Consider the following 26,837-nt stretch of genomic DNA (forward strand, 5'->3'; position numbering starts at 1 on the left):
TAAACAATAATTTTGACTTGTTAGTTTGAACGGGCTTAACGATCTAAACCTTAGTGATCACGAGCTTGCGAGCCCAGCCTTAACAAGCCAAGCAGCTCATTAGTCCATCATATATACTATAAAAAAAATTGTTTGTACGTGTACATCTCATTAATTCTCATTGTAAAAAAAAAAGAAAAAAAAAACTAAGAAAACATTATGGCCGGGTAAGGGATGGACAGCGCGGGATTAGCCATGAATAGGGACAATGGGTTCAAAACCATGCATGTAGCAGGCAGGACCATCCTTGAAAAGGGCATGCATTTTCCCATGCAACGGGCGAGCCAAATCTCCCCACCTCCATTGCTTCCTGACCTCCCATTCCTAGCTTCTCCCGGCCGGGCTCCCGGCCGGACAAGATGTTGAGCTGGCTCCGTTGTTTCCCACACGACGGCGCGGTCATGGACGACGAGCCGAGCCGGCCAAGGCCCAGGCCCGGGAGGAGCGCCACCTTCAGGAAGATTAAGCACACCACCTCCAATTGCGCCCATGCCGCCGCTGCAGCAGCCCATCGGAAACGGTTCATCCGGTCGAGCAGCACGGTCACCGACGCACCCGGCCGTCACTCCGTCGACGGCGCCGGCGGCTACAACCACAGCGTCGTGTCGGCGCGGTCCTTCACATTTCGCGAGCTCGCCGCCGTCACCAACAGCTTCAGCCAGGCCAACCTCCTCGGCGAGGGCGGGTTCGGCCGCGTCTACAGAGGCCTCATCGGCTCGTCGCCCGTCGCCGTGAAGCAGCTGGACCGCACGGGGTACCAGGGCGACCACGAGTTCCTGGTGGAGGTGCTGATGCTCAGCGGCCTCTTCAGCCACCCCAACCTGGTCGGCCTCCTTGGATACTGCGCTGACGGCAACCAGCGGCTCCTCGTCTACCCCCTCATGCCGCTCGGCTCCCTCGAGAACCACCTCTTTGTGTCCTCCCGGCGCCCCAACGCCGACGCCGATGCCGAGTCGCCGCCGCCACCGGTCCTGCCATGGCGGGCCAGGATGAGGATCGCGCACGGCGCCGCCGAGGGCCTCGAGTTCCTCCACGAGACGGCCAACCCGCCTGTGATCTACCGCGACTTCAAGTCCTCCAACATCCTCCTCGACGAAGGATACCACGCCAGGCTCTCTGACTTTGGGCTCGCCAAGCTCGCCGGGGCCCCGACCGACACCACCCACAACGGTGAGGGCGGCGAGGAAGAGGAGATCAAGGACTCGTCGTCGAGGGTGATGGGGACGTACGGGTACTGCGCGCCCGAGTACGTGAGGACGGGTCACCTCACGGTGAAGTCGGACGTGTACAGTTTCGGCGTGGTGCTGCTGGAGCTCATCACGGGAAGACGGGTCCTCGACGACAGCAGGCCGGAGGGGGAGCAGAACCTCGTGGCCTGGGCGGCGCCCATGTTCGGGGAGCAGAGGAGGCTGCAGGAGCTGGTCGACCCTCGGCTCCTCCAGGAAGGAGAAGAGGCACCGTGCGGTAGGGAGCTGAAGCAGGCGGTGGCGGTGGCTGCCATGTGCTTGCAGGAGGAGGACACCGTGCGGCCCATCATGTCCGACGTCGTCATGGCGCTCAGCTTCCTCGCCACGGCCGACGACGACCTGTCTGTTGTATCCGCTCCGAGATGACGCCCGCCTTCCACTTCCATCATTATATTTACACACATCTGACGGCATTGGCTCACATTACCTGTGTGGTTTGCATCTCAAAAAATGAAATAAAAAAGCGAGGGATTTTTGGCTCACACTTTTAGATGAGCATCTTATATAGCGATTCCTTGAAATACCACCGCTAAATCCCATGCTGTTGCTACAGAAAACAACATACTCCACCAAAGCATGGCACATTAATTCTTGCCAAAAGCTGAAAGGGAAAAGTTAGGGAGACTCTTTAGAAGACGGACAACCTTGCAGCGCCACCGTTAACTTAGTTAACTGCTATATGCTACTACAACATTGCCTACAGACACAATGGAGCTGATCCCTGTACAGTTCACGTTTCACTAAATTGATTCTACTGCCTCCAAAGTGCCACCATGACAAACAAAAAGAAGATAGAAACGAATTGCTACTTGTATAGATGCCACTGCATTCATCTCAGCACCGATCAGGTCCTTCGAAGACACTGGAGCAACTGTTCATTCCGGGCCAGCCAACGAATAGTATGGAGCACCCGAACTACAGATGCTAATCAGTATCTTGGCCGAACTGACCGTGGCTGTTGATGCTGAGAGGAAGGGCCACCAGATCTATCTCCAGCCAAGTCGCCGCCATCATCATTCACACTCCTGAGAACTGAATCTGCACGCAGGGAATCAAATGTTACATCCTTCGATTAGAGTGCAGAGGCATGAAATTATGGGTCACTTTGTTCACATAAGGGAACAAAAGTACAAATAAGCAAAATGGGTCTAAACTCAAGTGTTGACATTTGCAATGGCAGTTCAATCTAAAAGAAAATTGACAATGGACAAAACTGCAATAGAAGTTGTGCAAAAAGTACTATCCAAGTGACTTAAAATGGAATTAAGAAAAATCACAACAAACTGTGCCGTACCATCAGAAGCAGCAATTTCATCCACATGGCTCCGCTTTTTCTCGGAAGCATTTTTGGCATTAACTAAACTTTCATCAGCGCAATCAAGGGTAAGAGATGCTTGCAACGCCCTATCATGTCCATATTCTGGTGGGTTTGCTTCTGATGCTAATAGGTCCAAATTAACCGTAGTGACTGGCCCTTGAAGGGATAAGTTGTTGGCAGGGTAGTCTTGCAGTTCACCTAGATGACCTACTCCCTGTGTGGCAGGATTATCTTGCGTACCAGAAGGATGCTCCCAAAATGTCAGCCCCAGATCAAAGCTATCGTTAAGAAAAAATGAAGTTTCGTCTGGTCCTCCTGAAGTCTCAGTTGGATTAGGTGGTGGAAATTGATTCCCAGTGTCATTTGCTGAGCCACAAAGCACATCGCTAGGAGACAACACCGTGGCATTTTCATCATCCGAGTCACTAAGAACTATTGGAACCTGCTCATCCCCAGGAGAAGTATTGAGATCATATACATTGTTCGTAGGGTGATCCAATCTTCCCGGTTCTAAATTATAACTTCCACCTTTGGCACTCTCATGATTAGTGTTGCTAGTATGCGTGACTTGTTTCCCATTTTCAAAGTGCCTTTTCTGATCATTCTCTGAAGATGGTCTCAAATTAGCATCCACTCTCTTGCTAATTTCCCACTTGCCATCGTTGTTCCTCCTAATTCCCAACTTAAGACGGCAACTCGTCTCTTCAGGCAATGGTTCTCTAAGCTCATGCTTTAAATCACCCATGTCGAGTTTGGATCCTATCTCTGTGGACATACAGAGAGTACCATCTGGTAGATGCCACTGCATAAGATCGTTCAGTTCCGCTCCACCCTTAGCTCTCCAGGAACCATCAGGCTTGACATCAATTTCAGATACATCATCTCCACATGTTTGGATCTAGATCACCAAGACGCAACAAAATTAGATAAAGATGCATAATTGGATAGCATAGATGAAACATGTAATTCAGTTACAGTATAAACTCACTAATGAAGTGATGCGATTGAAATAAGGATCAATGATTAAGTTGTCCAGGGAATAGTTCTTCAGGCAAATTGGGCATTGCCACTGCAGACAAACAGATGTACTTTGATTAGACAAACGAAAGAGAAAAAAAAGTTGATTTGAGAAAAGTAACCAAACCTTCCGTGAGCGTTGATTAAGTTCCACGAAAGCTTCTAAGTCAAAACAACCCATGTGAACACAGGGTTTGAACCTACCAGCTACCTTAATCCTCGAGCCAGTCATCTGTAGAAAATAGCTTTTACATGATGAAGACATACTTTAAAGAATGTAATATCAAAAACATAATGACTAACTCTGTGAGAAGGATCGCAAAACATACTATGAATCAAACAATACCATGTTGCCAACATGGGATTCTACAAAAGTATCCAGATTAAACATTATCATAAAATAAAGATAACGAATCTAGGAAGTTACATTTAAACCGTGTGTGTCATGGTTGACACAGAATGTGAGATGGCAAACGCTAGTACTCAATATTCTAGTGGACATGAGGTCAAGGGTAAGAGTCATATCAGGGCAAGTAGGAGCATATCAGCAATATCATTAAAGATCTAAACATTCTCATTAATGGCCAGAGTGCTTACAGGGCATCGGAGATTTACAGAGACCGAATCTGCCACAACCTCAATATCACTATCACTGTCTGCATTATCTGCCTCAGTTCCACCACCAACACAGCGACGCACGCGAGCAAGGGCATCATCAAACTTCTCACCATCATGCTCCTTTGGCACCAAATTTAGGACCTGTCCATTATCAAACTTTTAAAAGAGGTATTAAACAGTAAAGGAGGGTTCCAAATCTCAGTAACTTGATGCTTGCCAGGTATCAGCTTGTTTGTGGTAACTGCTGAAAGAACCTTTCTGGCATTTTCCTGGAGCTTGTATAGAGAATACTTTTTGAATAGCCCAGTTTACTGTAAAACAGAAATCATGGCCAGGAACCAACTGGGATTTGGAACCCTTCTATAACGTACATAATTAGTTTTGTGCCATCTTTCATCACCTAAAACAGCTATCTTGAGGCCTTACAATTAAGAAATAAGATCAAGAAAGAAGAAAAAGCAACACATTTTCAGGGTTGATGAAAAAGGGAAAGATAACATGATTCAAAGAATATAATGATAAGCGCTAATCATGGGAAGGATTTTTTTTTGGAGCTTTTTCTGATCCAAATTAGTTATTTGTCAAATATGTATTTCTGGAGAATATCGTGGTTAATAATGGAAATGCCTTTCATGTGACACAGTATACCATAAGCAATACCTCTTGCAGAGATCTCTTCTTGGCAATTCTGACTCCCAAACAGAACGTGCGAGAGTCACTTCTATATAGAACAATCTTATTGGGACCTTCTTTCAAATATTGTGTTAACTGGAGACAAAATAATAAGCAGGATTAAACAGAAGATGTATCATGTAACTAATCAATATTTATTATAAAATATATAGGCAAATCATTTTTAAGCTATAAAGTTGAAGAACAGCATGCTCCATTGCAACAGGATACTTACTACAAAACCATCATCTCTACTATTGGCTCCCAGCTGCTGTGTAGCTTGCCTATGGACAACCCTAACATGAATACCTGAGAAAACAAATAATTCCCAAAATGAATAGCTCAGAGCTAGATGATTGAACTTACAATTCAATATGAAAGGACAGTTGTTGGTTGTCATAGCATGTTCTACATAACTAAACCGGAAAAAGGCCAGATCGTATCTATATCTATAAGCCTGGAATGATGCAGAATACAAAGTATTTAATTCCTATGTTGCCAATATGGAGGCATGCATAAGTGCACTAAGCATAGGTGCATACATGTGTGCATGCACACAACACTCATGATAAGGCAAGGGAATACAGCATAAAATGAGCTAAATATGACAAATGGTATCCAGTGCAGCAAACCAAGGGCAATCAAAGCTTGAAAACAAAAGTGAGAAACAACTTAAACCCAAATCACCCTAACAACGAAAAATTGACCAACTGAAAGCATAATGTCCTACAAGAGCCTGTCGGAAATATGTATACATATGGTAAGCCGATGGAAGTACCATTAACTTGCATATCAGATTGTAAAGGCCAGTGCACCCTAAAAGGAACTTTGTCATCAAGAAGTATACACCAAACCTGCAAGAACATAATTGGTGCAACGAAACCCAATATAAAAAATGGATACATGTAGTAGTCCAATATTCTCTAAGATGGAATGATATTAGTAATTGAGCAAAACACCAACATTTCTTTGTAATTGCTACTTTTTTTTAATAATGTTATGTACTCCCTACGTTCCATAATTCTTGTCGCAAATTTGGATGTATCTAGACATATTCTGTAAATAGATACATCCAAATCTGCAACAAGAATTATCGAACAGAGGGAGTATCATAATAATATGAACAAATATATGGTTATTTATAGATAATCCTGCACAAAGATAACAGTTCAAGGAAATGAAGGGAACGAAACTAACCTGAATGTCATAATCAGCTTTCTGTAGCAGTTCTCTATGAGCTCTTGATAATGGAAAGGTTTTCTCGACATACTGTACAGTATATGACCTGGACATAAGCATGAATCACAAATAATATGAAAATTGCAGAGGCACCATGATGTTTGCTGTATGCTGCCCCTGTGGTTGGGCATAACTCATTTCTTCCTTTTCAATATACTCGGAAAAAAATGGAACATTAATGTGGTCATCTAGTTACTCAAGTCTGAAGGTATCAACATGGTCATCAGATATACAGCAACTGTATCGTGTTTACTTTTTTATATACAAAAAGGAATAATCATGATCACACAAATCATCTACGGCTGTAAAGCAAACAAAAAAAGGAGACACAGATGGCCTCCCCCGCGAGCCCAGTCAACAGGGTGTGGCGACGCCCGGTCACTGAAGAGGGAAGGGCAGTGGAGGAGGTGCAAAAACAAGGGGCTTTAGTATAAAACAATGTGTTACTTACCCATCTGCCGCTATGTTAGAAGGAGGTAGTAACACTGGAAGTAATGGGTGGCTAATAGTGACCCAGAAACTGCAAATTGCAGATAAAACAATGTCAGAACGATAGGCAATTTAAAATCATGACCAAAGTGTAATTGACCTGACTAACTAATGTGCTCAGCTTAAAATGTAGAATACGCAGCCAAGAAAAGGAAAACATATAAAAGAGATGCAGATAGATCAGTTCTAAGTTGCTGAGTAACGAGAGTTTTATACATGATTAATGCTACAGGACAGCTCAAATAATTCAATGTGTGACCATGAGCAAATCGAAATAACTTGAAACATCACATGATAAGAACTGGCACAGGATCGCAAATTAAAATAAATTTAAAATGTAAAAATACATGATCATGCATGGTTAAGGAAGGATTTTCTACTAAACGAAAGGTTAAAAGAACTTACGGGTCTGCCCTGCTGACTCGGCACATTTCACAATAAAAGATGGAAGGTATTTCTTGAGGAGCGCCATATGCAGTCTTCTCAGGTATGATGACACAATCAACATGTTGCCATACATTGCATCGCGGGTGATCACACTGAAAAGAATTTTTTTTTTTTAAAGCAAGAGAACCTGTCATGAACAAGATTACAGAATGCTACTTACCTCTAAATGAGGGAATAATGGAAGACTTAAATGCTACAAGGATGGTAATGCTCAGGACACATAGATACGGGCTTCATTTTATAATAAAGATAGTAATCCATACAAATTAGCTCCTTTGAAGTTTCAGGATACATAAACATCACTGCATTAAAATTACAGAATATGGCAAAATGACAAAATTAACTGCTTTTATAATTCAACATACTGTCTGTAAAATTAACAGGATTGATGGATAAATTTTGAAGATCTTATTGAACTAGTTTGAGTGAATAACACCACCTAGCAGTCATATAGTCATACGTGTCGTGAGAACTGTACCTTAACCATGGACCCAGTGGCCATGGAGTTACCACAGAGGCAACGGACCTTCACATCCAGCTGAGCAGAACCATCTGATTTACTTACAGGCTTTACAGCGAGCCCCAGCTCAATCTGATTTCCAGAGGCTGAAACCGCAGTCGCAGGCTCGCGCATTTTTCTAGAAATAGTTGGAAAAATCAACAGTGCACAAAAGCTTTATTAGACTCAATCAATATAATAAGAACACAAGGTAATTGTACGAGGAAATGTAAACTCACCTAAAAGTGTCCTCGATTATTTTCAGCACCGTTTCTTTTCCAAGCATCATTTTCTTTGGTAATACATCAATTCGTGAGGCTACGAGACAAAATGAAAATGATACCGTATGAATTTCCGGCACAAACACTACTCTAAAAAGATCACTGAAAAAAATGTAATGTACCTTGATCCTGTTGATCGGACAGTATAGCAAGGATTTTGTCCACCAGATCCTGTATCGAAAAACACAAAACCAAAATGGTTGAGAAGTAAATATTCCAAAATCATAATAGTTAACGGCACATGGAAGTTAATTAGTTTCCACAATTGTATATGCAATAGATATGGAGGCCACAAAAGTCGAATCGTTATGTGCTTTCCCACAATGAAGGAAGCCCAGAAACATACGAGCAATGTATGTGAAGAAGATCAACATCAAGAATTTATTTGCGTGAAACGTAGATATACACAATAGCAGTGAACAAACCTGCTTCTTTCCGTGCTTTGGAAGTCCAAGCTTAGACAGGACATCCTTCAGCTCTTTTAGTCGGAAGTTCTTCAACATGCCCTGCAAACAAAGCATTTATTCAGAGGCCAGATGATGCAGCCATTCTCATCCCTCTACATAATTGGTAAGAGAAGCATCTTCACAAGAATGACAGAAAGAAATATCTAAAATGTACTCACGTACACTGTCCCAGTTGATTCTGCGTAAAGGGTAATGCAAACAAGAACAAATTTTACCAGGGGGGCAACTAATTTTTTTTCTGAAGAAGGCCGTACATCTACTGGCAAACACAAGTAGTTCAGGCTGCAAAAGGGGGGACATTTCGTCCGTCTACAAGAACAATTGAGACTTTATGGACGCATATACGGATAAACAGGCTTAAACTTCTGGAGTATAAATCTAACTAAATGGGCACAGGAATTATCGGCTATGAGATGAGGGGTCATCGGAGAGGGCCTTGGAACTCATCATCGTCAGATTGAGCGCGCAGAAGTATACACATATGAGGCACGAAAGGATATAGAGGGTCACCGTGTCATACCTTGCAGGAAGCGACCACCGGATCGTCGACGGGCTCCGGCGCCATGGCTGGGGGTTTTTCTAGACTCGGATGGGCGGGCGGCCGAGAAAGGAGAAGGAAGGAACGGCGGCGGTTCGGGAGAGGGGCTGGGGGGCGGAGAAGGTTCGAGAAGGAACTAGAATGATCGCCGTCTCGGGAGGGCACAGGAGCGGAGAGGAGGGGTGTTGGTGGGCGGCGGCGGCGCCCGGCGGCCTAGCGTCAGTGGCTGGGTGGCTGGCTCTGGCTGGAGCGTTTCTCTTCTCCCCTTTTTGGAGGCGACAACGGACGAGCAAGGGATCTGGGAGCGACACGTGTACCCTGCAAGAGCTAGCACGAATCTTAAAGTGTTCTCTCTCACCTCACATGTTCCACCACACCCCAAAGTCCCAAACCCGTCCACCTTTTGTTTTGAACTTATGTGTTCTGCTATCTTTTTTTGTTCATGCTCACTATGTTTAAGATATAACCTCGTGAGATGTAAGAATTTTTTTATGGATTTTGCTTGCAAGGAAGTGACGGTATGCACGGTTACTTTTCCCGCGCATGATGTGGCGGTTCCTTTTGGATCTCGCATGTCTCACCCCACCAGTTTCCCACGACGTGACGCGCTTCTTCTTTTTTTGGTTCGCTTGCACCCTAACTTTTCCAACCGTGCATGCCACATCCACCCCAATTACCACGTGTGGCATGTTTTCCTTTTTTCTATTTGACCCAGCAGAAGCGACAAGAAAGACAACCGAAGCACACTCAGCCGGTGAAAGCCGACATGCTCATTTGTATTCTTGCTGAAGAAGTCGTAGGTAAGCGCCTGACATGGGCACGACTATTCTGGTGCCTATCATTGACATACATGGTGTGGCGCAATAAGAGGCCGACCTGATGGCCTCCTAAGGATCAAGAAGTCCAAGACAATATGGCAATCATCAAGCGCCCCAGACTCATGTTCATGATGTGTGGAACAAGGACAGGCCCAAGACATGGAACCCTAAAGTCCATCGTTAACATGTAACCAACCCGGATACGATACCCGAGATCTATCATCCTATATAAAGGCTAGGAGGGGTCGCCGGGGAGAAGGACTAAGATAGACTCTAGGGAGATTGAATCTAGCTAGAGAGAGAATACCATAGCCATGAGAGCGACATTGTAATAATCATCATCAATCAAGAACAAACAAGCAGTAACTAGGGTTTTACCCTCCGAAGGTCTGAACCTAGGTAAACCGTGCCTCCTCTTTATCGGTTAGCCTACGAACTATCTAGCGCATCTTCTTCCCTTAAACCCAAGTCCATCAACCATGGGGATTGCCGTGGAGACCCCACGTCAATTAGCCTAAAGTTTGTGACTTGGAATTTGGAAACCTCTAGTTTTGCAAGACCTCCAAATGATGTGGAAGTGAACCGCTAAATTCCGAAAATGATGACAAAATAAAATATGAGACATGAATAGTTCATGATGTAATTTTAGTATTTTCCTTGATGCCTTGAGTTTTTCAACTCTTTCAAGTGCACCGTTGTTCAATACCTGATTGATATGATCGTTCTCTCTCTTACTTTATTTTTTGAGAATAACCTTAGCCTGTTACTGTGTTGCCACTTTATTATATTTTCTGACAATAAATACATACTCCCTCTATGCATCATTGTAAGATGTTTTAGGTACTTTTAAATTAAACTAGATACAAACCAAAGTAAGTGAACCTACACATAAAAATAAACTATATACAAACTAAAGTGGATGAACCAAAAAAATACTTCATCATCTTACATTTCTAAATGGAAGGAGTATATATTAATAGTAGCAAGTAGTACATGGTAAAGATATACAACATTAAAATCTAAAAAAAGAGCAAATCTTGGTGGGCTGTATCCACGTTATTGTAGGTTGTGTCCGGGTGGGTAGTGGCTAAGAAGGCCTACAGAGAGGCAGAGAGAGGCATTGGTGGGCTGGATGGAGAGTCTTTGCACCATGGGCTAAATTCAATACATACGACTTATGTAGGAAAAGGGACATTTTCGGGCCATTGCCCTAATAGTCTTGGGCCCAGCTCCGCCTACGTATGTACGCAGGATGCAAAGCAAATTAAGATTTGTGTTTGTCTCAAAAAAAAATAGATTTGTGTCACTTTTGTCGAGAAAGAAGTGAAGTGGTCCGATGTACTGTAGTAACAGAGACCTCGGCGTGCCACCATGTTGGCACCGCTCAGTACCTCTACGTGACGCGTCTGACGTCAGGTATGATGTATTAGTTCTGCATTATCTGTGATTGCACACGTCAAGCGCTTACTTTGCACACCCGGCCATGGTCTTCAGCTCCTCTCTCCGCCGTCCGTGATATGAGCTCACCGCCGCCTGCTCCGAGCCTGACCATCACAAACGGACCAAGTGCATGGAGCTCGACACATCTACTTCGTCCGAGAAGAAAGTTTTCCTTGGAGATATTTATGTTCTCCACATACCAAAACGAGCCGGCATTCTTCGGATATGATGACCAAGGGCTAGGGCCTGCCCATTACCCACACCAGCGTTCATGGCAGGGTAGGCGATGTAGTGCAGCTGATTCACAGTTTCAGACATTGAGTCACCAACCGCGTCCTAGTTTTTGCTCCACGTTCGCCTTCTCTGTACAATCATACTGTCCGTTTCGTACAGTTACCAACAGAAAATCGACATCGTGGTCTCCATGTGGACAAGAGGAAGAAGACTGAGTTTTTTTTTCTAGGAATTGGAGGAACATTGAGAGTGTTGTGGGTGGAAATGTAATCGTGGTCCAGCTCCAGTGAAGGCCCATGTAAACATTGCGGGCTGCATCGATCCGTTGCGGGTTCTCGACAGCCCAGCACGAATGAATTATCAACGAGAAGCGCACACTAGCTGAAAACTTGCCAAGCTACCAGTACTACACAGAAAGGTCAGGACAAGAACATCGTAATGTAAAGCCAATGATCTAGTGCCAGGCCACCCCAATTCACGTGAGTGGCCTTTCCGGCGACATGACGCTAGTGCTAGTGCGACCAGCTTTTGCGCCAAAAGGATGTTCTTGCATTGCATCCTATATTCCCATTGGGGCCAGGAGGAATTCCATTTCGGCTTAACTGGCTCCTCCTCGCCTGTATGCTAGCTATATTGCTATGCGCGTCAATATGGCTCGAGAATATTCTTATTCTCCTGCAAGATTGTGCTCTCTCCTCGATCTGCTCCGCTCTCCCTGCTGCATTATTCTTTCCACTCAAAGCTCTCCTCTCGTTTCACAGTCACAGTTTCACTCCCAAAGTCTGAATCTTGGAAAAGATATGGGTGCAAGTGGCGCTGAACAAAGTGCTATGTTCGTGCTAGCCGGAGACTTTGCGATAGTATAGCAGGCAGGAGAGAAAGGGAGAAACTAGTGATCGAGAGAATATATTGCAAAGTAGACAGGAAAAGTTGGTATGCGTATGAGCTCAAGTGATCCCTCTATACTATTTTTTAAAATCTTATTTGTAAGTTTTAGAAAAGATGAAAACAATTATGGACTTTGTCAATGATATATCCTACAAGCGTGCAAAACCACAATTCGAAATTCTTTTTATTATGGGCTACAAAAATATTGAGAAATCTGCCGGGTTTGTAGGTGTTGTGTGGTGAACTCGGGATTTTTTTATATGTATGCTCTTGCTAGGAATTTTTTGAATAAAATCTAATTAAATATTGTATGTATCTATTTGATACAGAGGCCAGGGGTTTCAACCTTCTTTTCTCCAAAAAAAATCTATATTTTTTGGAGATGCGAAAATGAGATACTCAGATATGATCCACACTATTTTTCATTTTTGTGTAGCTTAAAATACACATTATTTCCAATTGATTGTTTGCAAGTTTGTGGTATATATCACTGGCTACAGCCTGATTTTTTTAGTGTTTTTTTGAAACTCAGATATAAAGGACGTACCCAGTGCTAAGAGTTCCCGCACTGTGCGGGGTCAGGGGAAGGTGTTAGTGGTAAGCCTTACCCTCACGAAATGCAATGTGAGGAGACCGCGACTCGAACTTGGGACCTCTCGGTCACAGGCGGTGAGGCTCTACCGCTGCACTAGGCCCGCCCTTCTTTGAAACTCAGATATATTATTTTAATTTTTCATTTGAAAAAGAAGGATCACTCATGTCCATGTGCTCCAAATCTCCACTGATAGTAGAATAGTAGACCATGCTTAATTCATGATACTCTTCTTATCTTCAACCTAGCTACTAGCTATCTACAGGATTACTGGCAAGTTCTTTTGGCATGTGAATGCATATGCTATCTTGAAATGCGCTTTTGCAGTTTTGCTGATGAAAAAAGAAGTAATACCGGAAGGGGAGATGCCCGGTTGCTTGCCAGAAAAACCATGTATTTGACCAAATAAGCTGAAAGAATTGTTCGAACACAAGCTTCCAACGCGCCTACCAAGTGGTGTTAGGCAGCTGGCATTCCTGTTTGGCTCTTTGCACTGTACACCACTTTAAACTTTAGGGGAAGGGGACCCAACATGCCCATCCATGGCTTTCGTCAGAAAGATACTTGTGCTAGCTACTTTAGGAGCAAGCTAGAGGCGACATGCATGCATGCACATAGAAATCTACTAGTAACAGAGAGGAAGATACTTTTGTTGTTAACGCATAGTACATGTACATCTCGGGGAAGGGAAGAAGCATTTGGATTAGGACTCAAATTGCAACAGCCTCCCTTTTCTTGGCATATATGCTACCTAGAAGTTGACCTATGAATGAATGTTGCAGAGATGCATGTATGCTGGTGAGGTCATAGGAGTATGACATGCTATGCCAAGGGAATGTGCCAGAAGCTACCTTCTCTCCTTCCTCTATGTTATGAACTTGGTTTCTTCCATGATATTTACTGCTACCAGGAGTATAATTTAATGTGTTCATATGTGATCTGACCTACGAACCAGTCAACTTTTTTTTTATTTTGTTTTTGTGATGCTCATCCAAAGTTAGTTGATCGTCTAGCTTATGGAAATTAGAACAAATATCAGAAACAATAAATATTTGGGACATGGTTTTACACAAGCACAAACTAAAGGAAAAAAATCAAAAGGCCACCACTATTGGGGTAAATTCTTTCACGGAACCCAAATACTGTCGTGTTTTACCCCGCTTGATGACGGCATTTTGGACACTAGGCCTACCTGTAAGACACCACCTAGCAAAAGAGCGAGTTTTCTCCGGTCTATTCCCACGAACCAGACATGACCTAACCTGGCACGAGGGATCAGCTAAGTGGCTAGGTCCAACATTTCCCCCTTGACCCGCCCATCTCTATATCTTAGCAAAATCCCCAAATAGGAAAGAACACTAATGCTATGTGCAACACCACTAACTCCAGTATGATGAGCCTTCCTCGCACTTCAGCAACACCATTGGAGTTCATTTTTCTTCACCCGCTCCCTTCCTTCATGAGGTGACCCCCATAGTAGCTCTAGGGTCGTCGCCTACATAGATGTCGGAATGCAACAAATACACATGTGAGGGAGGGAAGTCAATCCTCTCCTCACATTCAAGTGAAGTGAACATGCAAAAAAGAAAGACGTAGGATAGGTTGGGGACTCAAATTTGTTCGTGGCACCGAGCCTACTATGAGCTAGGTCCGGTTGGTGAAAAATGAATGTGCATATAACCAGCTTCTTTGCCGCATGGCGTCTGACTGGTTGGCCCAATGTGCCAATGTCCTACAACACGAGATATAGGTCTTTGTAACATAATTAGCCCAATAGTTGTGTTTTTGTATTTAAAAAAATCTTCGCCACTGCTTTTCTGAAACCCTAGCCCCAATAATTGTGTCTTGTAATATTTTGTCTAGAAAATATAGTAACTAGACATACATCTCTAAACATCCTGGTCATTTAATATTGCACACAATACTGGAGATCTTTTGAAAAAAAATACCCCAATAAAATTGCTCATCAAATCTCTGCCATCACTGCATTTTTTAATTATGTTTTTTTTATAAGAAGACAGTGCTTGCTCTAGTGAGAATAATGGCAGAAAAAAACAGAGAGATAAAATTCACTTGAAAAAAAAGAACTATGAAAGCATGCGGGTGACACCGAGGCAAAGTGGACTCCAGACCTGAAAAATGGAATTTGTGCGAAAGCTAACTCATGACACGCATCGACTCGCAAAGGGAACATTTCCGTTAGCACCTTAGTTAGTTCCCTTTGTGGAACAACATGTGTGTAGCACGACCGATGGTATAATCCATGAACTAAGCATCCAGATGAAAGAACAAACTAATTGCTCTGTCCATTTGCGGGATATGGACAGGACAGGGCAAAATATTCCCCAGCTTTCCATACTGCTCTCTGGAGTCAAACTCCAGCAAAGATCGGGCGATGAAGCTGTTGCACATTGCTTGGCACAGACGCACAGTCTGCTGCTTAATTCGTTTGTGGGTTAAGTTAATTTCTTAGAGCATCTCCACCCGCGTCCCCAAAGTGTCCCCCAAAGGAATTTGGGGCGCGCCGGACAAAAAAACCGTTCCAGCCGTTTCCGCGTCCCCCAAAGCCCATTTTTGTCCGGCGCGCCCCGATACGGTGTCCGGCGCCCCGAGCCCGTCCCCGTCCCACAGGGGACGCACCGGGGACGCCGGACACAACGAAAAGCGAGGCGAACCGACGCGGGCCCGACCCGTCAGCGGCACAGGGAAAATTCGTCTCACACTCCCGCCAAATCCCGCCGCTCCCGCCAAATCGCGCCTATACCGCCGCGCATTTCAGGCCTCCCAAAACATATCCCGCCGCCGATTCATTTCTCCTATCCCGCTGATTTGTTTCTCCCTCCCGCCGTCCACCCGCCGTCCACCCGCCGGCGCTACCCTCTCCACATGGCGCCGCCGACAGCCCCCAAAAAGATGGCAAAGAAAGCGGCCAAGAAGCCGCCGGGCAATGGGACGAAAGGGGCGACGCCGCCGTTCGCGAGGCCGCGAAGGCGCCGGCTTTGAAGAAGAAGCCTGAAGGATGGACCGACGATCAATGGCAGCAAGATTGCCTGCTCCGGAAGCTATCGACGGCGGAGCGGAAAGGACGGAGGGTGGCGGAGCTGGAGAAGAAGGCTCTGGCGGCGCGCCAGCACCAACACATATTGGCCGGGTGTATCGCCGCCACCAACGCGAGCCCATATAGTACGAACGTGCCGTCGTCATCCGCCTTCTACAACGACGGCCCCTCCGGCACTCCCGGGTGCGTGACGCCCAACTTGTCGCCGCACTACCAGATGCGCTGCCGCACAGCCGGCTTCAACCCCAACAACCCGGTCCGGACGGCGGCCCTTTCACCGGCCGCAGGGTCCGCTCGAATACGACGGCGCCGGGTGCCGAGGAGGACGACGGGGTTGAGGAGGAGGACGACGAGGAAGAGGACGGGGTGGAGGACGACGAGGAGGACGACGATGAGGACGAAGAGGGCGGCGAGGAAGAGGACGACTGTAGGGTGTCGGTGACGATGATCTCGTGGAGGTAGACGCGGATCGAGGAGACGAGGAAGAAGAAGAAGGAAGAAGAAGAAGAAGAAGAAGAAGAAGAAGAAGAAGAAGAAGAAGAAGAAGAAGAAGAAGAAGAAGAAGAAGAAGAAGAAGAAGAAGAAGAAGAAGAAGAAGAAGAAGAAGAAGAAGAAAGAAGAAGAAGAAGAAGAAGAAGAAGAAGAAGAAGAGAGAAGAAGAAGAAGAAGAAGAAGAAGAAGAAGAAAGAAGAAGAAGAAGAAGAAGAAGAAGAAGAAGAAGAAGAAGAAGAAGAAGAAGAAGAAGAAGAAGAAGAAGAAGAAGAAGAAGAAGAAGAAGAAGAAGAAGAAGAAGAAGAAGAAGAAGAAGAAGAAGAAGAAGAAGAAGAAGAAGAAGAAGAAGAAGAAGAAGAAGAAGAAAGAAGAAGAAGAAGAAGAAGAAGAAGAAGAAGAAGAAGAAGAAGAAGAAGAAGAAGAAGAAGAAGAAGAAGAAGAAGAAGAAGAAGAAGAAGAAGAAGAAGAAGAAGAAGAAGAAGAAGAAGAAGAAGAAGAAGAAGAAGAAGAAGAAGAAGAAGAAGAAGAAGAAGAAGAAGAAGAAGAAGAAGAAGAAGAAGAAGAAGAAGAAGAAGAAGAAGAAGAAGAAGAAGAAGAAAGAAGAAGAAGAAGAAGAAGAAGAAGAAGAAGAAGAAGAAGAAGAAGAAGAAGAAGAAGAAGAAGAAGAAGAAGAAGAAGAAGAAGAAGAAGAAGAAGAAGAAGAAGAAGAAGAAGAAGAAGAAGAAGAAGAAGAAGAAGAAGAAGAAGAAGAAGAAGAAGAAGAAGAAGAAGAAGAAGAAGAAGAAGAAGAAGAAGAAGAAGAAGAAGAAGAAGAAGAAGAAGAAGAAGAAGAAGAAGAAGAAGAAGAAGAAGAAGAAGAAGAAGAAGAAGAAGAAGAAGAAGAAGAAGAAGAAGAAGAAGAAGAAGAAGAAGAAGAAGAAGAAGAAGAAGAAGAAGAAGAAGAAGAAGAAGAAGAAGAAGAAGAAGAAGAAGAAGAAGAAGAAGAAGAAGAAGAAGAAGAAGAAGAAGAAGAAGAAGAAGAAGAAGAAGAAGAAGAAGAAGAAGAAGAAGAAGAAGAAGAAGAAGAAGAAGAAGAAGAAGAAGAAGAAGAAGAAGAAGAAGAAGAAGAAGAAGAAGAAGAAGAAGAAGAAGAAGAAGAAGAAGAAGAAGAAGAAGAAGAAGAAGAAGAAGAAGAAGAAGAAGAAGAAGAAGAAGAAGAAGAAGAAGAAGAAGAAGAAGAAGAAGAAGAAGAAGAAGAAGAAGAAGAAGAAGAAGAAGAAGAAGAAGAAGAAGAAGAAGAAGAAGAAGAAGAAGAAGAAGAAGAAGAAGAAGAAGAAGAAGAAGAAGAAGAAGAAGAAGAAGAAGAAGAAGAAGAAGAAGAAGAAGAAGAAGAAGAAGAAGAAGAAGAAGGCCTCGTGCCCGAAGTGGACGCCTCTGGAAGATCTTTGTCTGTGCGAGTCGTGGGCGACGGTGAGCCATGACTCCATCATCGGCGCCAACCAAAAAAGCGGGAAGTATTGTGTGAGGATCAAGGCCGAGTTCGATGAGCGCAACCTGATCAACAGCGACTACCGTAAAGTGCCAATGAAGAGGAGCCGAAGGCAATGTCGACGCGATGGGCCATCATCCAAAGCGCCGGTGAACTCCTTCCATGGGTACCATCAGGACTTAGAGACCAGAGGCGACAATGGCCGCGCCGACGTCGCCCAACTGGTACGACTCTTTCTTCCATAATCCGTAGCGCCTACATTGTGTTCGATGAAATGACTATGCTTCCTTTGTTTAGTTTGATAGGGCCATGGATATGTACTCGAAGCACTCGGATGGGCATAAGCCGTTCGCGCTGATGCATTGCTATAGCAAGCTCAAAGTGAATGAGAAATGGCGGTTGACGCGCCTGTTGCCGTCCAAGGGGAAGGACGCCATTGATCCGGACGCGCCGCCGGCAACTTCGACAGTGCGTCCTCATCGGGCAACAAGGCTGCCAAGGCCGCTCGGCCGACGCTCGCGTCGTCCGAGAAGACGCAGCGCCGATCACGAAATGCCTCGCCGACGTCTCCTCGACCTTTATCTCCCGCGACAAGAAGGCCGACCAAAGGTGGGCCGAGCTGCTCAAGAGGCAAGAGGAGAAGCTGGAGCTCAAAAAACGCAGGGACGACATGTCCCTGTTGAGAACGTCGATAGAGGGAATGTCTCCCCGGACGCGAGCGGCGCACAACTTCTTCAAAGGCCAGATCCTCGACGACATCGAAGCCAAAATGGCGGCGGCGGATGCGGCGGCCCTGGCAGCGGCATCGGCGGCAGCGGCAAGCAGGAAGAAGAGCAAGGCCGACGCGTCTTCTATCGCGCACACCTCGCGCCGGCCTCTCGCGTCGGCGACGGAGCGTACGCACCATGCACAACGAACATGCGCATCGCGACGAGGTCATCGTGCTCGACGGGCCTCGCGTCGACTCGTGATATGACGCCGTCGCCCAACCCCTTCCCCTTCTTCTAATTTGCATGCACCACCGGTCTCAGTAATATGATCGCGCTCCCAAGATTTCTTGATCGATCGCCGCTACTCGATCGCGACGAATCGGCGGGAACGATCTCTTTTGAATGCATCTATTTGAATTTCTGATTGGGGGCGGCGTTTGGGGGACGCGGCTGGGGAGCGACGTCCCCCAAACGCGGCACGAACAAAACACGTCCCCCAAACGCTCGATCCGGCGCGGTTCGGGGGACGCTTTGGGGGACGCGGCTGGAGATGCTCTTAAGCTTTATAAATACTGAATCAAAGGACGTCGAGTTTTGTCACTGGCATGCATGTATCCTCGCCCCTCTCTCATCTGATGAGACAGATAAAATTTATTATAATAGAGCATGTTATAATAGTGTTGCGGTCAGAAACCCACCGGCGAGCAGCGACAGGCAACACTGTAGAGCCGGGAGGCTCCCAGGACTGCGGCTGGCCCTGGTCCCTCCGAGCGACGGCCCGCAAAGACTCGGCACGCACGTCCGATGCTGGTGCAAGGGCGTGCCACCCGACCTATACCCGGTCGTGAAGGTGTTGGATGTGCCTCGCTTAGTTTCCTCGCATGGCATACACGTAAGCATTAAATACGAGCCTCGATCGGCTCTCAGGTTGTCCCGTGAATCGGCTCGTGGAGCCGATCCACCCATGATCCGTACGAGGTGTACGATCAGATGGTGGTCCTGCTTGATCAAAATAAAGCTAAAACGACCTACTACGATTTATGGTTTTCACCGTATAATCGGAACATCCTACTCGTGATTGAGCCTGGCGGCCATGCACGGTGATCGTAAACCGACCCTAGACAAGGCCTAAAAACCAACACTAAGTTGATCCTCGGAACATCCTGTCTAGGGCTAGCAAACTACACCCTACGCACCACCGGATCCTTCAACCCGCTTGTAAGGCCTAACTATGCGTATATTAAACTAATCCTTGAAGAACAAGGAGCAATCATAACGGATCGGATCTACTAAATAATGATCAAGCTGGGTGCCGCCCTTACACCTAAGATAGGTGTAACGACGGCTAGATGTCTAAGGGTTGCACGACGACAAGATATGATACGATGAACAATGCTAACCCTAACACATCTATGATAACTACGTTGCTCGCCATCAAAAAGGCTTCAACGACGAGCAACGCATGAACAACGAATAAACGTGCATCGCCTAGATCGCAAGATGCGATCTAGGCAAGCATGATGCTTACCCTGAAGAAACCCTCGAGACAAGGGAGTTGGCGATGCGCCTAGATTGGTTTGTGGTGAACGTGATTGTTGTTTATTTCATAAACCCTAGATACATATTTATAGTCCGTAGACTTTCTATCGTGGGAATAATCCCAACTGGGCACGAGCTCAAACTCTATCTAACCGACACGTATCCTACTATGTTACAGATACACGGGCAAACTAGCCCAAACTTTGTATACAAGGCCGATTCATGTATTTCTTCCATGTATATTCTTCAAGCCCATCTCCAATCGCGGCCCACCTCTGATCCGGTCAAATTCTGGTGATAACAAATAGATAGATGAATTTGTCGTGCTAAGAGCATCTCTACTCGTGTCCCCTAAATGGCGTCTGGCAAAAGCGGCAGATTGGTCGTTTGGGGGCCATCACATGGTACCGTGTTTGGGGGCACCCCTTCCCAACCGTGTCTCCCAAACACAACCCCCAAGCAAAAAATCAAGTATAAAAGTCGTATACGGCGTCTTTGATAGAGCCCTTGTGTACATGGAACGGGGTGAACATTGCGGACAATATTTGGAGCACGTCCGAACCGAAGCGGCCTTTGGGGTGATCGGCTGGGGAAGTTTAAGTGTCTTGTGCGCCTCAAAATCCCTTTGAATGATGTTTTGAGGGATGCGACTATTTTTATTGGCTATTGCTCCGGTGTCCCCCCCCCCCCCCCCCTCTGAACTTTGTTCTATTTAGACGGCTAGGATCTGCTGATACCCCTTCGTGGGTTGACTTAATGTGTGTGTTTGGTTTATGGGCAAACATGTACGGGATGGGATGGGATAAAATATGTTTAATTAACGATTAATAGAAAAGGATAACTATGTCATTAACACACCAGTTAATATGTAATTAATGAGTCCTTTTCCCTTCGTGGCAGAGGCCGGACCTAGCGGGGCGTCCGCCTACCCGTGCCTAGCAAGGTCATTGCCCACACGTATTTAGCAAGGTAGTTTCTGTTGACTGGGTGTGGCGCAGACGTAGCAAGCTCGCTGCTCGCCACGTCATGGAGGCCGCCGCCGCCGAGCTAGCGAGCCACGTTGAAAATCAAGCCCGTCGCTCACCGCGCCCTGGAGGTCGCCGATGCCGAGCCGTAGCCACGCGGAAAGCAAGCCCACCGCTCGCCACGACATGGTGGCCGACGCCGAGCCGTGAGCCACACATACGACGGTGGCAGGTGTCAGAGTCGCGTCGACGACTATGGATTCTCAGACGGCTAGTGAGATTAGTCATGAAATTCACGGATCATATGGTTTAGCCTTTCTCAGAAATATTCGGGTTTTGGGATGGGATCATCCATATTTTCTGGTCACGAACCAAACACACCTTTACCCCCTTTAAGTTTGGTTAGAAGGGGGGGACACTGAAGCACGCCCCATTTTTATTTTTTTGAAGCTGGACAGTGGGTTTCCCCACTAGACGCAACTGAAAATTCTCTAAGATCATTGATAGAAGTAGGGTATTGGGTAATTGATACAATAAGGATACTAGATGGCTCTGAATAACCGACCCAGCAAAAAGGTAAATTCTTTCATAGCATAACATAACCAGGGCCGGGTTGCGCGTGAGCCGAGCGAGGAAGGTGCACAAGAGTATTTCACGCCACAACCATATGTTTTTCATAGGTCCTGTTTTCACATAAGGTCAGAACAAATTAATTAAGTAAACGAGATGAAGGGCAGAAGAAATGTAGAACTAGTCAGAAACGAAAACAAATTCTGTCTTTCTGCGTGGAAAAATATAGCCCTACTGACCACAAGGATGAAAGAGACACAGAGAGAGGCAGGCAACCCAGCAACGCCGGAAGCAAGTGACGACCGTCAGACGTGCGGCATGTCAGCTTCAGGGAAAAGTGTCGACACTGGTCACTGCCAAAACTCAGCAGTCCTAGTGTATTTTCTTTCAGCTCTTGAGCTTCCGGAGTGCAACATAATGCTGCGCGCGGCGGAGCGGGTGGCTGCGTCCGGTGGCGAAGCGAGGGGGTAGCCAATTGGCAGGGGACGCGCACCTCTGCTAGTGGAGGCCGGGCGGACACGCACGCACAAAGCAGGCCGAAGTGGCAAAGCAGCTACCACCGTTCAACACGTACCGGAACTAATTTCTGGTCTTGCCATCTTGCGCAAGCTACCCAAGATTCTTCTCCTCCTCCTGTGGTGCTCTTTCCAGCCGTGTGACCCGTGAAAGCTATGCGAATGTGCTTGACCGATGACCTATGTGTATTTATATATTTGCCGTATATTTAGGCAAAATATAAGCTAAAATATGTTTTTATAAGTATTTAGGTCAAAGCTAGTACGTAACTTATGTATACACATAAAAGGCACTCATGCTTTCAGAATCGATGTTTTTTTCACATGAATATGGTGTTTTGGTTCATAGGTCGATCTAGATTCACCTATGGTAAAAAAAATGCATTTTAAACGATGTTTTGAAATGTTAAAAAATTCCTTCAAAAAATTGTGGGTGTAAATCCAGACATTTAATTGTTAGCACACAAGATTTGGTGGAATTTTTGTGTGTGACCTATACGTAAAAAGACAAAACAAATGCCTCAAGAAGAAGCTATTTCGGAGCACCGAAATTTCCGAACATCTCTAATTTGCTTAAAGTTTTCACATGCAAGTTATACCTTTCCTTGATATTCACAAGTTTCGTCTGACCATCATTGTCTCCAAAAGAGTAGGAGCCCAGCAAGGGCCAGGGGTCACCAATAATGCAAAGGTGCCTGGGCCGACAGGGACACATACATGCCAACCTCTGCCTCTATAGCTTCAAACGTTTCATCTGCATATGGCAAGGGGGGATGTGCAAACTGAAGCAGTGGATCGATCGTCTCTAGCTGACTCACCAAATGGATTAGTTTTCCACCAGCCTCCTCTCAAATAGTTCACTTCAAATATGTGCATCGAGGATTATAAAATTACTCCTAGCACCGTAACTGCACAGAAAGTACCGTGTGATCAACCGAAAGCAGGTTCACCAAAGTTGGCCGGTACTAAAAGAAAACATTGTTTGGTAGAGAGTCATGTCATCCTTACTACTGGTGTAATTAGTTTATTAGAGTTAGTTACATACGCATACATGCGATTACTATCCATCCTAACTTTGTTGTTATTTGTTAACACCCTATAAATGGGTGTGAATCGACGGTTATGACATCCAAACGAAGATTCATGTGGTATGGAAACGATGTAGGGCCAGGTTTCGCCATCCATGGCTTTTAGACAATAAAGCTATGAAGGTGATGTTTGTGGTGGCATATCAATTGATGGATTTCTTTTGACATTCTCACCCCACTAACTTACAATTTTAACCGTAAGAAAACAAATCACATAGATTCGGTGAAGTCGGAAAGATTTTCTTCCCCACTCATGTGAGAGCATGTGTGCATGAAAAGTGAATATGCGATAGATTAACTATGAATATATAACAATATAACACTAGCTTAGCTTTCACCGAAGAAGTGTAAATACATGGGGAAATGCACTTTGGCTCATAGGAGCATATGCTCCCATTATGTGAATCCACATTTCAAAGTGTCAAAAAATTCTAAACTAAATTTTTACATGTACATCTAGACATTTTATGTTGGTACACAAGTTTTCAAAAAAAAACTAAAAATAATTGTGGCTCCTGTAAAAAAGACAAATTTTGATGCTATAACACGACTACGTACAGGATATTTTTTTGTCTTTTTTGTACACGCCATATAAAATGTTGTTTCTCCACGAAAATTTGTCCACTAACATAGAATGTCAAGATGTACACCAACAAATTTATATCAGAATTTTTTAATATTTTTAAAATTGTTTTTTAATTATTTTATATAATGAGAGCATTTGCTCCTATGAGCCAAATTGCCACCTCCAAATACATGGGGGTATTCTATTTCCGCTACAAGCTTAAAGGTTATACTAGGGTGGTAGATAATGAGTTTGCATCCATCTTTAGAGGTGCGGCTTATGAAAGAATTAACTCTCTCTTCGGTCATCTCATTACTTGTGCAAACTATTTGGTTGTGGCAGTGAACAGTGAACTTAGGAACACATTTCCTCGCGAGTCACATATGCTTTATTATCTTTCTTGACCTTGCTTTATATATTGTTTAGAAAAATCATGCATGTGTCGTTGGCTCTGAATTTCTTCACCGTGTGGTTGCTCTTTGATGCCTGGTCAGTGAGTGTGGTATATTCTCAACCTCAAGTGGACATCCTGATAACGAGGATTAGGCGATGGTGGCGTCTATGTGCACCACTCACATCCGTGGACTCATCCACTGTGGAAGTTATGATATTGTCTACATATCATGTTTTTTGCTTAGGGTGAATGTCGATGATTTAACTTTGCCAGCTGAGGGGATGATCTCGGGGGTGTCGTTTTTGAGTTTCGGACTTACACCTCTTCATTATCTGCAAGCAACTGCTTGTGTTGTGGGCACAACACCCCCCCCCCCCCGGGTTTGTGGTAGTTTTGTTATGGACAACATGGACTTTGTGAAGATTCGCCAACAATTCGGGCTAACTACATAGAGTGCCTTACTTTGTCTTTCATGCTTGCATATATTTCCTTTTTATTTGTTGTGAAATTTATATCTTTACCACTAAGTACGATGTGTTGAATAGTCATGACATCGAAGACGATTGTTGTTGTTATTGTTCTTAGGAACTAGTATTTTCTTGTTCTTCAACCTATATATGTTTATTATTGTAATGGTCATGTGCATCCCTTTTTAGAGGGTGTGCCTCCTTATACTTTGGCGTTGTTTGTTACAGAGACAACATGTTTATGACTTCCATCAATAAAAAGTGTCTGCTATCTAAGAAAGTATGAGAAGTTTTTTCTCTCCTTTGATACCTTTTGCACTTCAGGTTTCGCATATGTGGCGCAGTTTAATACTTTATGCATAACATTTACACAATCATATTGAAAAGTACCCACTTATCAATTTTGAAACAATTCATAAAAAAAGATTCAAAGAATTTAAACAACAACAACAACAACACATGAACATGGTTAGCATTTTAAACCAAGGATAGGATGATTGAGGAGAAAAAGGATCAGTACATGGTTTTCCAAGTGGACACGCATCAACTTGTGCTTCAAATCGTAGCTAGCCCAATCCTTTTGAGGGACACCTAAATATATCATACTGGTCTGGTCATCATGACAAGGACTAGAAAGTAGAGTAGTACTAGCAAGAGGAGCACTAGATCTGCCTAAAAGAATTCCATGACAAGTATAAAGCTATACCATATCATCTAGCACCCAGCTCTGAAATACCTTTAGGATAAAAGCTAGGATGGACTTTATTTTTTGTCGACTCATAGTGGCTGGGTGCGTATAATAGAGAAACTACAGTTTTTTTAATCTCACTGACATGCGGGCCCATGTTTACCGATTCTCACCTTCTGCTGCAACGTTCTATCACTATTCACTATGACTACAATCGTTGTACGTGTTTATTTATAGTTGATGAGCGCCATTGCGCCAATCTTAGAAAGATTGTCTGCTCCCCACATGTCCTATTGACTCGTCCCTATCTAATTTAGACTCAAATAAAGCTCTCGCGACATTGTTTTATCTTATACAATTTTAAAAAGGGGAAAAAGAAAAATGACATGAAGTGGTTGCTGATGATATCTTATTTGTGCTACATTACAATTGATCATTATGGGGCCCACAAAGATTTAGTGCTAAGCTACATCAGAATTTGATCATTCGGCTAGGAGAGGGAAAAGACAAGAGATGCTTATCCGTGGAAAGGCACTTTGACAGGTGACTGAAAAGCAACCTTTTCTAATAAAATTTCTCCTTTTTTCGTGTCAAGCTGCAACCGCGCGCATAAATAACTTTTTTTCTTTGGGCGCTTTGAATTTTACTTTGACATGATATTGTTGTTGTTTTTCACAAATTGTTTTTTATTGCCCCTCATATCTATGATAAGTCTCGACACTTGTTATGAATCTAGAAATAAAACTGAGTGTGCACGAAGACAGATAGTACACACCCTTGCTCACTCAATTACCACCACAAGCTTATCCTCACAATAACTACTTCCTCCGTCCACCAAAAGTGTCTCAACTTTGTCAAAATTTGAATGTGTCTACCTACTAGATAGTGTGAAATCTAGATTTTAACAAAGTTGAGATACTTTCGGTGTGATGAAGGGAGTACTAAACGGATATTTCACACCAAAAACAGTAGGCAGTGCTATTACATAAGTTCAGGATGTATGAGTTTCTTGGTTTGGATCCAAGACTCCTCGGAGCCTAGATTTAACACAAAACTGAGAAACCATATTTCAAAGTTCAAGTAATATTTAAAAACATTCCCACATATATATCCAGATGAGCCACGTGCATTCGCAATTTTTATTAATAACTATTTCCATTTGTGCGCTCAATAGCATATTGATTATGGATCTACATATTTGCTGTAAAATAAACATGTTTCTTGTTGAAATTTAGCCGTCCGTACTGTGCGTCTACATGTAGTGCTTGTGATAGAAAACAGAAGCTATTTAAACTCCAAAATGTATTCTCGGCTGTTTTTTTTCTCAAACGGGGCTCCTTCTATTTGTGTTTCACGTGGATGCAATGTGTTTGCCAAAGAAAACGTAGATGCAATGCATGCTGCAGAAGATCCAGACCCTTTAGACCAGCAGCACGCCAGCTGTCACTGGTTGGTGGGGCCGCAGCCACCATAGG

The 26,837-nt window shown here is 44.5% G+C and overlaps 2 protein-coding genes and 1 pseudogene across 2 annotated transcripts; 2 read left to right on the forward strand and 1 right to left on the reverse strand.

Moving 5' to 3' along the window:
• Nucleotides 1–398: 398 nt before the first annotated feature.
• On the forward strand, nucleotides 399–1,652 carry LOC124703199 (probable serine/threonine-protein kinase PBL25). The gene has a single exon (XM_047235426.1). It carries the CDS (start codon nucleotides 399–401, stop codon nucleotides 1,650–1,652), a length of 1,254 nt encoding a protein of 417 aa, XP_047091382.1.
• A 139-nt stretch (nucleotides 1,653–1,791) lies between these two features.
• Nucleotides 1,792–9,056, reverse strand: LOC124703197 (E3 SUMO-protein ligase SIZ2-like). Its single transcript, XM_047235425.1, has 16 exons — nucleotides 8,854–9,056; nucleotides 8,292–8,372; nucleotides 7,989–8,037; nucleotides 7,825–7,903; nucleotides 7,565–7,724; nucleotides 7,045–7,178; nucleotides 6,602–6,670; nucleotides 6,109–6,196; nucleotides 5,690–5,765; nucleotides 5,147–5,220; nucleotides 4,900–5,007; nucleotides 4,219–4,380; nucleotides 3,749–3,853; nucleotides 3,593–3,673; nucleotides 2,581–3,502; nucleotides 1,792–2,324 (listed from the first exon to the last, which is right to left on the reverse strand). Exons 1-16 carry the CDS (start codon nucleotides 8,896–8,898, stop codon nucleotides 2,215–2,217), a joined length of 2,343 nt encoding a protein of 780 aa, XP_047091381.1. The 5' UTR covers nucleotides 8,899–9,056; the 3' UTR covers nucleotides 1,792–2,214.
• Nucleotides 9,057–16,399: 7,343 nt separating this feature from the next.
• Nucleotides 16,400–16,985, forward strand: LOC124704723 (annotated as a pseudogene).
• The last annotated feature ends 9,852 nt before the right edge of the window (nucleotides 16,986–26,837 follow it).

Source organism: Lolium rigidum, chromosome 3 (assembly GCF_022539505.1).
Source record: "Lolium rigidum isolate FL_2022 chromosome 3, APGP_CSIRO_Lrig_0.1, whole genome shotgun sequence".
NCBI lineage: Eukaryota > Viridiplantae > Streptophyta > Magnoliopsida > Poales > Poaceae > Lolium > Lolium rigidum.